This window comes from Macrobrachium rosenbergii, chromosome 22 (genome assembly GCF_040412425.1).
Source record: "Macrobrachium rosenbergii isolate ZJJX-2024 chromosome 22, ASM4041242v1, whole genome shotgun sequence".
In the NCBI taxonomy this organism is placed as follows: domain Eukaryota; kingdom Metazoa; phylum Arthropoda; class Malacostraca; order Decapoda; family Palaemonidae; genus Macrobrachium; species Macrobrachium rosenbergii.
Window position 1 is genome coordinate 3,589,976 of NC_089762.1, and position 12,500 is coordinate 3,602,475.

The 12,500-nt window shown below is 39.7% G+C and overlaps 1 protein-coding gene across 11 annotated transcripts in view; it reads left to right on the forward strand.

The window, feature by feature from the left end:
- LOC136850542 (band 4.1-like protein 4) overlaps positions 1 to 12,500 on the forward strand; it is a 573,768-nt gene that overhangs the window by 412,580 nt on the left and 148,688 nt on the right. For all 11 annotated transcript variants that reach the window (XM_067124128.1, XM_067124130.1, XM_067124129.1 and 8 more), the window contains exon 3: positions 7,397 to 7,439. In XM_067124128.1, the coding sequence (XP_066980229.1) occupies positions 7,397 to 7,439 (43 nt within the window). The remainder of the gene's footprint in view (positions 1 to 7,396; positions 7,440 to 12,500) is intronic.

The following is a 12,500-nucleotide window of genomic DNA, read 5'->3' on the forward strand; positions in this document are numbered from 1 at the left end:
GAGAAGTATTGTTTATCTGCTCTGTTTACGAGTTGAGGGCAAGAGTGAGATTGGAGACAGGGTGATGATGGCTGTGTATACCAGCGCGTAATGGGGGCTGTGTTCTCCGAGTGGGAGGTTGTCCTTAGCGCCCGTGATGCTTGTTGAGTGCGTGCGTGCTGCTCGCTTGCGCCGTAAAAGGGTGTTGAATATTAATGCTTGTTAAGTTTGGGGTCATGAAGCTCTTAACACGGCCGTAGTCTAAATGCGATCGTAAAGTTTAGAGCGTCTTCAATGTGGATTTTTAAGGCACATTATTTCACGAAGACAAAGGCGGTCGCCGTCCTTCCCTCACCCTCTTTTCCCCAGTACCCCCCACCCCCACCCCCCAATAAGTGTTGATGGAGCTTAGGGCCAGAGAATTATTTTGTACTTTTGAATGCTAGGGCTGCCATCGGAGCAAGTGCCGCGTGTGGGCATAAGGCCAGCTCAGTCAAAAACAGCCACAGTACTTTTTTCAGTAGATTTTTGGCGATTGTGTTTTCGCACGCGCGGGAACTATTGCAATCATTGCTAGATTTTGTTTCTACCAAGCCTTAAAATCACTTTCGGGTGTGGCTTTTTTCACGTCTTTTTTATCTTATAAGTTGGGTGTTTTACAGAGTTGAAGGATATTTGTGATAATCTGCGTAACGAAAGAGCCAATTAATTACTTTTTGTCATTCTTCACATTCAGCGTTATTAAGCCTTTCTTGACACTGAGTGACAGGGAGGCTTAGTTGGAATGTTATCGAACATCAGCTGACCAACATTACATAAAATTACGTAATATTTTACAAGTTATGTACGAAGTGTCTGACAGACGCCAACTCTGATTCGTTTGTCGTCAGTGTTGAATTCGAGTGGTTCATGCTCCTGTCTCAACGCAAAATCGTTTAGTATATTAATGCGTTCATGTGCAGTATTTATATAATAGTAGTGCATGTATGTTAGTAAGTGAATAATACGTTAATACATGCATATAACCCTGCGCTGGTCTTTCTGATCCTATTTTTGTACAGAGCAGGAAACTGAACTTCAAAGCAGCGACTAGCGCCTTCGGCTTTGTCTGACCGAGCCGGATACATGTCACGGAACTTTCATCACAGATCATTAAATTGAATCATCCTGTCTGAAATCAGTGTGATCAATCTTTTCCAACGTGTCTGATGATCTCTAAGGGTTAAGAAATGAAAGCCAACCAAACGTCAGACCAAGGAAATCTTTGTTTGTTCGAAAGTGGCACGAGTCTCGTAGGCGGGCTGAGAGTTGGTTGATTGTGATCAGATTATGCAAGATACAAAAAGTAGCTGGGATTTTCTCTGAGGAGAGAACCTCCGTTTTATTTTTCTGAAAAGAAAACTGTCCGTCCGCACTTTTTTCTGTCCGCCCTCAGATCTTAAAAACTACCGAGGCTAGAGGGCTGCAAATTGGTATGTTGATCATCCACCATCCAATCATCAAGCGCACCAGATTGCAGCCCTCTAGACTCAGTAGTTTTTATTTTAGTTAAGGTTAGAGTTAGCCATAATCGTGTTTCGGGCAGCGATATAGAATATCCCACCACCGGGCCGTGGTTAAAGCCGCGGCTCTTACAGCATTACACCGAGACCACCGAAAGATAGATCTATTTTCGGTGGCCTTGATTGTACGCTGTAGCGGCTGCACAGAAACCTCGATTGCGCCGAAGAACCTTCGGCGCATTATTTACTTGTTTGCTCTTGTAAGTGACATTTGCGTAACTATCTTGAGTGTACAATGAAGCACTGAACTGAATTTATGGAACGTTTTTGCATCAAGGTGACATTTATTTCAATATTCTTTTTCGTCTAATTTAAAGCGTCTTTGGACTTTCAGTTGTTGTTCAGTGCCTTGATTTTTCATCGTACGAGTCAAAGCCCCCTAGCTGCAACCCCTTTCATTCATTTTACTACACCTCCGTTCATATTGCCTCTCCTCCATCTAACTTTTTACCCTCCTCCGAACAGCTGATTCATAGTGCAGCTGCGAGGCTTTCCTCCTGTTACACCTTTCAAACCTGCTCACTGTCAATTTCCGTTTCTACTCTGAATGACCTCACAGGGCCCCGGCGCTTGTCCTTTGGCCTAAATCCTATATTCTGTTCTATCCTATCCTACGAATTCAAGATAGCAAGATAGGTAAACTTTAGAAGAAGTCACAGGCCTCATCAAATATGGAATTTTTTTGCTTCGTTGAGGAATCGTACAAGTGCCGTGTTGCTATATTATGCAAATGCTGACTGGATACTTGTGGGGAAAGTTCTTGGGCTCTTGTTAAGGTTCTTGTTGTCGTAGTTCTGGGTAAATGTTCTTTTGATTGGCGAGTGAGGAGATTGTATAATTCATGTCGGAGTTGTCACTGTTGTCGGTTTTGTTCTTCAGCGGCGCTCTCTCTCTCTCTCTCTCTCTCTCTCTCTCTCTCTCTCTCTCTTATAGGTAAAAAGGCTGACAAACACACGCACTCTCTTTCTCTCTCTCTCTCTCTCTCTCTCTCTCTCTCTCTCTCTCTCTCTCTCTCTCTCTCTCTTATAGGTAAAAAGGCTCAACAAACACAAACACTCTCTTTCTCTCTCTCTCTCTCTCTCTCTCTCTCTCTCTCTCTCTCTCTCTCTCTCATAGGTTAAAAGGCTAACAAACACCTATCTCTCTCTCTCTCTCTCTCTCTCTCTCTCTCTCTCTCTCTCTCTCTCTCTCTCTCTCTCAAGTTAAAAGGCTAACAAACACTCTCTCTCTCTCTCTCTCTCTCTCTCTCTCTCTCTCTCTCTCTCTCTCTGATAGGTTAAAAGGCTAACAAACACTCTCTCTCTCTCTCTCTCTCTCTCTCTCTCTCTCTCTCTCTCTCTCTCTCTCTAAGTTCTCTCTCTCTCTCTCTCTCTCTCTCTCTCTCTCTCTCATTCAAAAGGTTAAAGGCTAACAAACTCTCTCTCTCTCTCTCTCTCTCTCTCTCTCTCTCTCTCTCTCTCTCTCATAAGTTAAAGGCTCTCTCTCTCTCTCTCTCTGATAGGTTAAAAGGCTAACAAACACTCTCTCTCTCTCATAGGTTAAAAAGGCATAATTCAAAAGGCTAACAAACACTCTCTCTCTCATAGGTTAGGTTAAAAGGCTCTCTCTCTCTCTCTCTCTCTCTCTCTCTCTCTCTCTCTCTCTCTCTCTCTCTCTCTCTCATAAGTTAAAAGGCTAACAAACACTCTCTCTCTCTCTCTCTCATAGGTTAAAAGGGTGAGAGACACACGCTTTCTCTCTCTCTTCCATAATTCAAAAAGGCTAACAAACACTCTCTCTCTCTCTCTCATAGGTTAAAAAGCTAACAAACACGCTCTCTCTCTCTCTCTCTCTCTCTCTCTCTCTCTCTCTCTCTCTCTCTCTCTCTCTCATAAGTTAAAAGGCTAACAAACACTCTCTCTCTCTCTCTCATAGGTTAAAAGGCTAACAAACACGCTCTCTCTCTCTCATAGGTTAAAAGGCTAACAAACACTCTCTCTCTCTCATAGGTTAAAAGGGTGAGAGACACACGCTCTCTCGCTCTCTTCCATAATTCAAAAGGCTAACAACACACTCTCTCTCTCATAGGTTAAAAGGCTAACAAACACGCTCTCTCTCTCTCATAGGGTAAAAGGCTAACAAACACTCTCTCTCTCTCTCATAGGTTAAAAGGGTGAGAGACACACGCTCTCTCGCTCTCTTCCATAATTCAAAAAGGCTAACAAACACTCTCTCTCTCTCATAGGTTAAAAGGCTAACAAACACGCTCTCTCTCTCTCATAGGTTAAAAGGCTAACAAACACTCTCTCTCTCTCATAGGTTAAAAGGGTGAGAGACACACGCTCTCTCGCGCTCTTCCATAATTCAAAAAGGCTAACAAACACTCTCTCTCTCTCTCTCATAGGTTAAAAGGCTAACAAACACGCTCTCTCTCTCTCATAGGTTAAAAGGCTAACAAACACTCTCTCTCTCTCTCATAGGTTAAAAGGGTGAGAGACACACGCTCTCTCGCTCTCTTCCATAATTCAAAAAGGCTAACAAACACTCTCTCATCTCTCTCTCATAGGTTAAAAGGCTAACAAACACGCTCTCTCTCTCTCATAGGTTAAAAAGCTAACAAACACTCTCTCTCTCTCTCATAGGTTAAAAGGGTGAGAGACACACGCTCTCTCTCTCTCTCTCTCTTCCATAATTCAAAAAGGCTAACAAACACTCTCTCTCTCTCTCTCATAGGTTAAAAGGCTAACAAACTCTCTCTCTCTCTCACAGGTTAAAAGGGTGAGAGACACACGCTCTCTCTCTCTCTCTCTCTCTCTTCCATAATTCAAAAGGGCTAACAAACAAGCACACACACACGAGCAAGCAAGCAAGCAGGCAAGCAAGAAGCAAAACCTCAGAACAGCCTTTCCTTGCATGCGCGGGCACACTCACCAAGATGAACTCCCCTCTCACCCCAACCCATCCCCTCCCCCTCCCCCTTAGGGAAAAAAAATATTTGGGGTCATTTGCCAGAAACACGACAAATAAGGACTCGAAGGATGCTGGCTTTTATCAACCTTTAACCATCGAGAGAGAGAGAGAGAGAGAGAGAGAGAGAGAGGGCAGTTATGGCAGTGTAAGAAAAGGAAATTGAGAGAATAGGATAAGTACAGGATGTATGACAGAATGGATAATTGATGTGGAAGGAAGTTGCTGAACTGTTGAGAAATGAAGATGTATGGGGTTAGGATTACGAAACAGATGAGCTGTAAGGTTAAACTAATTCGAAATAAATGAATGACTGACAGATGGTTCAGGGATAACATACAATAAGGTGGCAAGACGTGTACCTGTCCAGCTACAAAGTTTTGAAAAATTGCAATATAATTGACAAAATGTAAATAAAAAGAAATCCTTCGGGCCAACCCACTGTGAGAGCTGATAATCAGCTCTGTGGTCTGGTAAAACTAAAAATTTAATAATAATAATAATAATAATAATAATAATAATAATAATAATAATAATAATAATAATAATAACAGAGAAACAGAAATTCAAGGTTTTTGGCCATAAAGATAGAAAATCCTAGTTAAAGGCAAAGAGATGAATCGTAAACGAATATGACCCTATCAAATAACAGAGAATGAAACGGGTGAAAATATAGTTATGTGTAGGAAACCATAAGACCTGTAGGATGTCGCCATAGTGAATAAATCCAATTGATGTTGACCTTTAGATCATGTCTTTGTTTAACTGGTTGTATGCTCTTAAATCGTCGGCAGCCGGTTTTAGGTAGACATTTTCCGATCGCAAAATAACTAAACTGGAAGTCTTGATGGCTGGGCCTGGGGAATTATGTAGATGCAAGGTTTACAGGCACTTCTTCCAGCGATCAGGGAGCACTTACAGCTGTAGATTAACATTCCAGGCTTTGGAGGTCGGATGCCAGTGGAGAGAGAGAGAGAGAGATTGAGGGAGAGAGAGAGAGAGAGAGATTGAAGGAGAAAAAGAGGGAGAGAGAGATTGAGGGAGAAAAAGGGAGAGAGAGATTGAGGGAGAAAAAGAGGGAGACAGAGAGATTGAGGGAGAAAAAGAGGGAGAGAGAGATTGAGGGAGAAAAAAGGGAGAGAGAGAGATTGAGGGAGAGAAAGAGGGAGACAGAGAGATTGAAGGAGAAAAAGAGGGAGAGAGAGAGAGAGAAAGAAAAAGAGAGAGAGAGACTCGTATTGCGAACACCGATACAACGACAAAGAAAGCAGGAATTTCGATGAATACGACCAATAATCATCTCCAAAGAAACGGAATCAATTGGCAGGAAGAACACAATCGTCAAAGACAGAGAGCGTGGAAGGGGGAAGGAAACGCTCGCTTCCCTCTGCTGTCTACTTAACAAATTTACATTTTATCGCACTGCTTAACCCTGTGACACCATCGAACATCCTTGGAACAGGAGCAGATACTAATCTAAAGTGACTCCGAGGGTTTTGTACTTTCTCTCTCTCTCTCTCTCTCTCTCTCTCTCTGAGAGTCGAAAGCAATTAGCCATAAATGGAAGCTTGTCCCAGCCGTCGTTTTACAGTGGATTTTTAAACAGTTTTCAGCTCTTGAATCTGTTCCAAGTGTATGGTCCTTAAGTGGTCGTGTGCGCTGCTTTGCCGTCATTTTTTAGTTTTCTGTCAGAACTTTTTTTCTGTCCGCCCTCGGATCTTAAAAACTACCGAGGCTAGAGGGCTGCAAATTAGTATGTTGATCATCCACCCTCCAATCATCCAACATACCAAATTGCAGCCCTAAAACCCCAGCAGCTTTTATTTTATTTAAGGTTAAAGTTAGCCATAATATAGCTTCTGGCAATGATATAGGATAGGCCACCATCGGGCTGTGGTTAAAGTTTCATGGGCCGCGGCTGATACAGCATTTTACCGAGACCACCGAAAGATAGATCTATTTTCGGTGGCCTTGATTACACGCTATAGAGGCTGTACAGAAGACTCGATTGCACCAAAGAAACTTCGACGCAATTTTTACTTTTTTTTTTTTTTTTTTTTTTTTAGAAGACCCTAGGCATGTCAGGTACACCATTCAGCATATCTTTCCTGTCATGTGATCACTTGTATCTGCTATTAGCTTTCAACTTACAGCATGAGATTTCCCATCTCAGGCATGAAACATTGTATGCATGTGCAGTTGCTTTCCTCTGTTTACATATGTTAATATTTCAGTGTGCAGTCCCCTGTCGAATTTTAGCATGCGTAAGGCTGCCCGCACACGGGACACTTTTAGTGGAAAGTGGCAGGCCACTAAGTAGTCAGCCACCTAGTAGCCAGCTGATAATATCAGCTTGTGCAGTGATGGGACCAAGAAATAGACCCAGGAGCCACTTCGTATCCACTCTTTTAGGCTGTCCGCACACGGGACACTTTTAGTGGAAAATGGCTGGCCACTAAGTAGTCAGCCACTTAGTGGCCAGCTGATAATATCATCTTGTACAGTGGTGTGGCCAAGAAATAGACCCAGGAGCCACTTTGTATCCACTCTTTCAGTGTCATCCACTTTTAGTGGCTCGTCTGCTGTCTTCCATACAAACGCCTGTGTTCCATTTCTTATTTTAGAGGCCAACCACTTAATGGCTGGGCAATATCCACTAAAAGTGTCCCATGTGTGGGCAACTTACATGAATCATGCTTTCCCTGCATGAATGCAGTTAAGTGATCGATTGCCTGACTGATGTATAAAGTGTATATGCATACTGTATTATTAACATACTGAACTGATATATCCTCACTTGAAACATCTTTGTAGAAGCTCCTATCTTTTTTAACTGCAGATCAAGTTACAGATTGTGATTTGATGTTATCTCCCTCACTCTGATCCCATTTTCTCTTTTTTTTCTACAGCACTGGTTGGATCCTGCCAAGAAAGTGGTGAAACAACTAAAAGGTAGGTGCAGAATGGCGTTATATTTGTGTGTGTGTGTGTGTGTGTGTGTATATGTGTGGGCTCATAACTATATATATATATATATATATATATATATATATATATATATATATATATATATATATATATATATATATATATATATATAAATTTCTGACTCACATCAGGATCGAACCAGGTCTTTCAATTAAAAGGCAAGGGCACTGCCCAGGTAATTCCTTGCGTACAATGGCACTCAGGTTCCAACTTCTTTTATGGCTTGTATGACCTGGTGGGCAGCGCCCTTGCCTTTCAATTGAAAGACCTGGGTTCGATCCTGACGTGAGTCAGAAATTTATTTCTGTTCCACACGTGATTGTGTGTTGATTATACATATACATATATATATATATATATATATATATATATATATATATATATATATATATATATATATATATATATATATATATATATATATATATATGTATATATAATATATTGAACGAGAATCGTACATAAGATGTTTTTCAAGCGAGGAAGATGAAGGAACAAGTGCCAGGATGTGGCACTTGGTTTCTGGCATTGAAGAAGGGCCTCTGAAGGGCCAAGGTTCATTTCCCGAAAGTTTAATTACAGGTTGCGAGAATAAAAGGAAAGTGAGTTGGTTTCAATTAATTTCAGACTTGGTCCTTATTTGAAGTTCCATTATACCTCTCTCTCTCTCTCTCTCTCTCTCTCTCTCTCTCTCTCTCTCTCTCTCTCTCTCTCTCTCTCTCTCTCTCTCTGCTTGTGTGAGTGTGTGCAGACGGAGAGTTGCATTTTTGTTATAGCTTAATTATATAATTATTTGTAATAGGCTTATTGTAAAATATTCTTTGATTTACATTTCTCTCTCTCTCTCTCTCTCTCTCTCTCTGCTTGTGTGAGTGTGTGTGTGCAGACGAAGAGTTTCGTTTTTGTTATAGCTTAAATATGTAATTATTTGTACATAGGCTTATTGTAAAATATCTCTTTGATTCACATTTTCTCTCTCTCTCTCTCTCTCTCTCTCTCTCTCTCTCTCTCTCTCTCTCTCTCTCTCTCTCTCTCTCTCTCTCAGCTTGTGTGTATGTGTGGGGAGGGGGAAGACTGAGTTACGTTTTTGTTATAGCCTAATTCTGTAATTATTTGTAATAGGCTTAATGTAAAATATCTCTATTTGATTCGCATTGAACCTCAACATTTTTAAATCAGCTTTGACGAACGTCTGGAAAAACTGATATTGATATAATTATATATATCAATATCATTTTCTTCAGGTTCGTCTTACAAATGGATGAATACTCGAATAGTTTAGTACATGTTTGATGTGAGATTCTGTTTGATTTTCCTCATTGATTTTCGTTATATTTCTTCATCGAGAATATTTTTTTATATATTAATTTTATATATATACACATATTTATATATGACTTTTTATCACATCACCGTGATTCATATACATTGTATATGAATCACGGTGATGTGATAAAAAGTCATAATATGGCTGCGTGCGACAAACGCATTACACGGTCAACATGGCAGAGGTGAGTGGATATCGTCTCCAAATGCAAAACACCTGAGTTCGACGGGTGAGTTGATGGGAGCCGATATCCACTTATTACCTCTCTTGTGGCCGATTGGGTTAATGCGTCCCTGTAGTCCTGAGTTCCTGTCCTTCGTTGGTTCGAGCCCACGAGACGGCGCACTTATTATCAACTAAAAAATTCCCCTTCGGTAACATATATGAAAATATATTATTTCCGAGGTAGAGCGAATTGGATATTAAAGGACGTTTGTAGCTTTCTGATAATATTATATATATATATATATATATATATATATATATATATATATATATACATATATGTTTGTATTTACATATATATATAGATATATATATATATATATATATATATATATATATATATATAATATATATATATATATATATATATATATATATATATGTATATGTATATATAATTATATATATATTATATATATATATATATATATATATATATATATATATATATATATATATATATATACATATTTATAAAGGGAAATCAGAAAGGCGAAAAATGAATGTTTATACTGATGGTGGAAGAGCAGGGTCGAGGTGAATCTAAGAAGATTCAAGGATTGTCTGGGGAAACCAAGTCAGGAACTTTTGAAAGGATTGTTAACTAACTCACCTTTTACATAAATCAATTGTTGATGTTTATTACAAATGCAATGAATTGTTAGTATTGTATGAAATGTGAAGATTTGTAAAACTGATAAAATTTTGACACAGGTAAACTGACGGATAGTATTATGGTTTGGCCATGTGGGAAGAATAGGTGTGATAGGTTTGTAAAAGGATTGTGCAACTGGAAGGTATTTGGGAGGCGGAGGATGTGAAGGCCTCGAATGAGCATGAGAGATGAAATGCAAGTTGCCGAAAAGGAAATGTCTTAGTTTCTTGGAAGTACGAAATTTGTAGAAGACTAAGATGAATGGCGCACTGTGCGGGGGAATGTTCGACGTGTTGCTGATGAGCCCTCTGAAAGTTAAAATATAAATTTGGAAGTGACCATTAGGTTTTTTTTTTGTCTGGAGCCACCCCAGAGAAAAATATTGAATATATATAAACACATACATATAATATATATACATATAATATATATACATATATATACATATATATATATATATATATATATATATATATATATATATATATATATATATATATATATATATATATATCAAATATAAGGAGCCCATAAAAACGCCAAAAATGTGGGAAATAAAGGCTATATTTCAGAGACCAAACTGTCTCTCTCCTCAGGCAAATAGTGAATAAGAAGTTACAAAAAAGCGGTATTTATACCAGAAGGTCCATAGGTCAGCTGGTATGTCACTCCAGTAGACAATTTCTCAGTCATATATATATATATATATATATATATATATATATATATATATATATATATATATATATATATATATATATATATATATATATTATATATATTCTGTATAGACATACATATAATGTATATGTATGTATGTATGTGCATACTAATTTATGTAGCTAACAATCTGGAGCACAAAGAGTTGCCTAACCTTTGCGCAAGACTCAGAAGAGAAATCCGGCGGCTGGGTCACGCAAAACCACACAGAACAACGTAAATCATGAACAACAGTGCCACAACCCTAATAAAAGATTCTTGTTCAAATAATGCACGCTTTGTAAACAAGAGAGAGAGAGAGAGAGAGAGAGAGAGAGAGCATTCTCCTCACTCAAAATCCAGCCTTCTCTTACGTCCTCCAAAACCGCGGTCGTAATGTACTGTCTCAGTCCTCCATAGAATCATCTCCACCATCTCCCACTCCCATCATATGGGTGTACTATCCCCCCCCCAGCCAACCCATACGCAGCCACTCCCACACAAATATACGCACGCATCCTATGGGTGTATGTAAGGGTGTATAACCACTTCCCTTCCAACCTCATCTTTTCCACAGACTTCAATCTGCCTCCCCCTTCCCCCTTCCCCCTCCCACTCCCACTCACTCTCTCATTCCCACTCCTACCCCCACCCACCTTCCTGGTCGGGTGAACTTTCTGGTGAACTTGGTGGTGGTGAATCCTACAATGAACTAATGAAATTTAATGTGAATTGCCTTTCTCCCAGTGTGAGAGAGAGAGAGAGAGAGAGAGAGAGAGAGAGAGAGAGAGAGAGATTTGAATTACTCTTTCATGGGGTTGGGGCGTAATGATGATATTTTGGAAATTTGTAGAGAGAGAGAGAGAGATTTGGATTACTCTTTCATGGGGTTTGGGCGTAATGATGATATTTTTTAAATTTGTAGAGAGAGAGAGAGAGAGAGAGATTTGGATTACTCTTTCAGGGGGTTTGGGCGTAATGATGATATTTTGGAAATTTGTTTGTTACATACCTCACAAACTTTTGTGGTTATCACCGATGTTGGCAGATCTCACAAGATATGACGAAATTTGATGGTTTTCACCTGTTATGTTGGACTTCCTTGGGTAACTTCAGAAGCGTAAACATTCTCTTGACACAATACTGCCCTAAAATGGAAGACTGCAGTGTCTGCAAAAATACAAAACAGAAAAATGGTAGATACTGCAGTTTTCCCCTGCTTTGCTACTGATTTTGCAGATACTGCAAATGGGACCCCTAAATAAAACATTGAAGAATCACTCTGAAACTGCAGTAACTTGTGTATTAATGTACTGCAAATGGGACCCCCTAAATAAAGCACTGAAGAATCATTTTGAAACTACAGACCTTATGTCTTAGTGCTTCACGAGCCCAATAGGTGGCATATCTCACTCTGGAAAATTTTGCTAATACTGCAGTTTTCCACTTTAGGCCAGAATCGCATGCTTACAAATTATAACTCATCATTTATGGCGACCTCACCTCGCGAACTGCACAAATCACATCTTGCGAGCTGCGAAGTTTCCACTGTGTCGAAAGCGTAACTCAGGTGGTAGTGTTTGCTGGTGCGTGAGATCGTATCTTTAGCTCACGAGGAAGTCAGGCAAGAAGGAGAGACTTTTCAATCTCCTCTTGCATTTAGTGATTGCTTGAGGAAATCAGCACTCATGAAGCACAGGCATTGTCAGTCAGATTCATCCTAAGCGGGTCATGGGAAATCGCATGGGGTTGCTTGTGCCATTAATTTTGGCCAAAGAGTATTTATTAATGTTGTTCATTTTGCCTTTTCTCTCGCGTTTATTTTCCTCTCTGCCCATGCATTTATCTCGAAATTTGTGGTTTCTCCCTTTTAACAATTTTTTTTTTTCTCTATCGTCGAGCTTGTGCGTTGAGTCACCGTTGTATCTGGTCGGTACATTGATTGTTTGTGGTTTCAGCTTTTTACAAGAATATTCTTCTTCCATCCCCAGCATCAAGTTGAACATCCTCTCTCTCTCTCTCTCTCTCTCTCTCTCTCTCTCTCTCTCTCTCTCTCTCTCTCTCTCCAGAAGTCATTCCTCCCATCCTTCCTTATATATGCAGAGCCTCTCCCAACTAT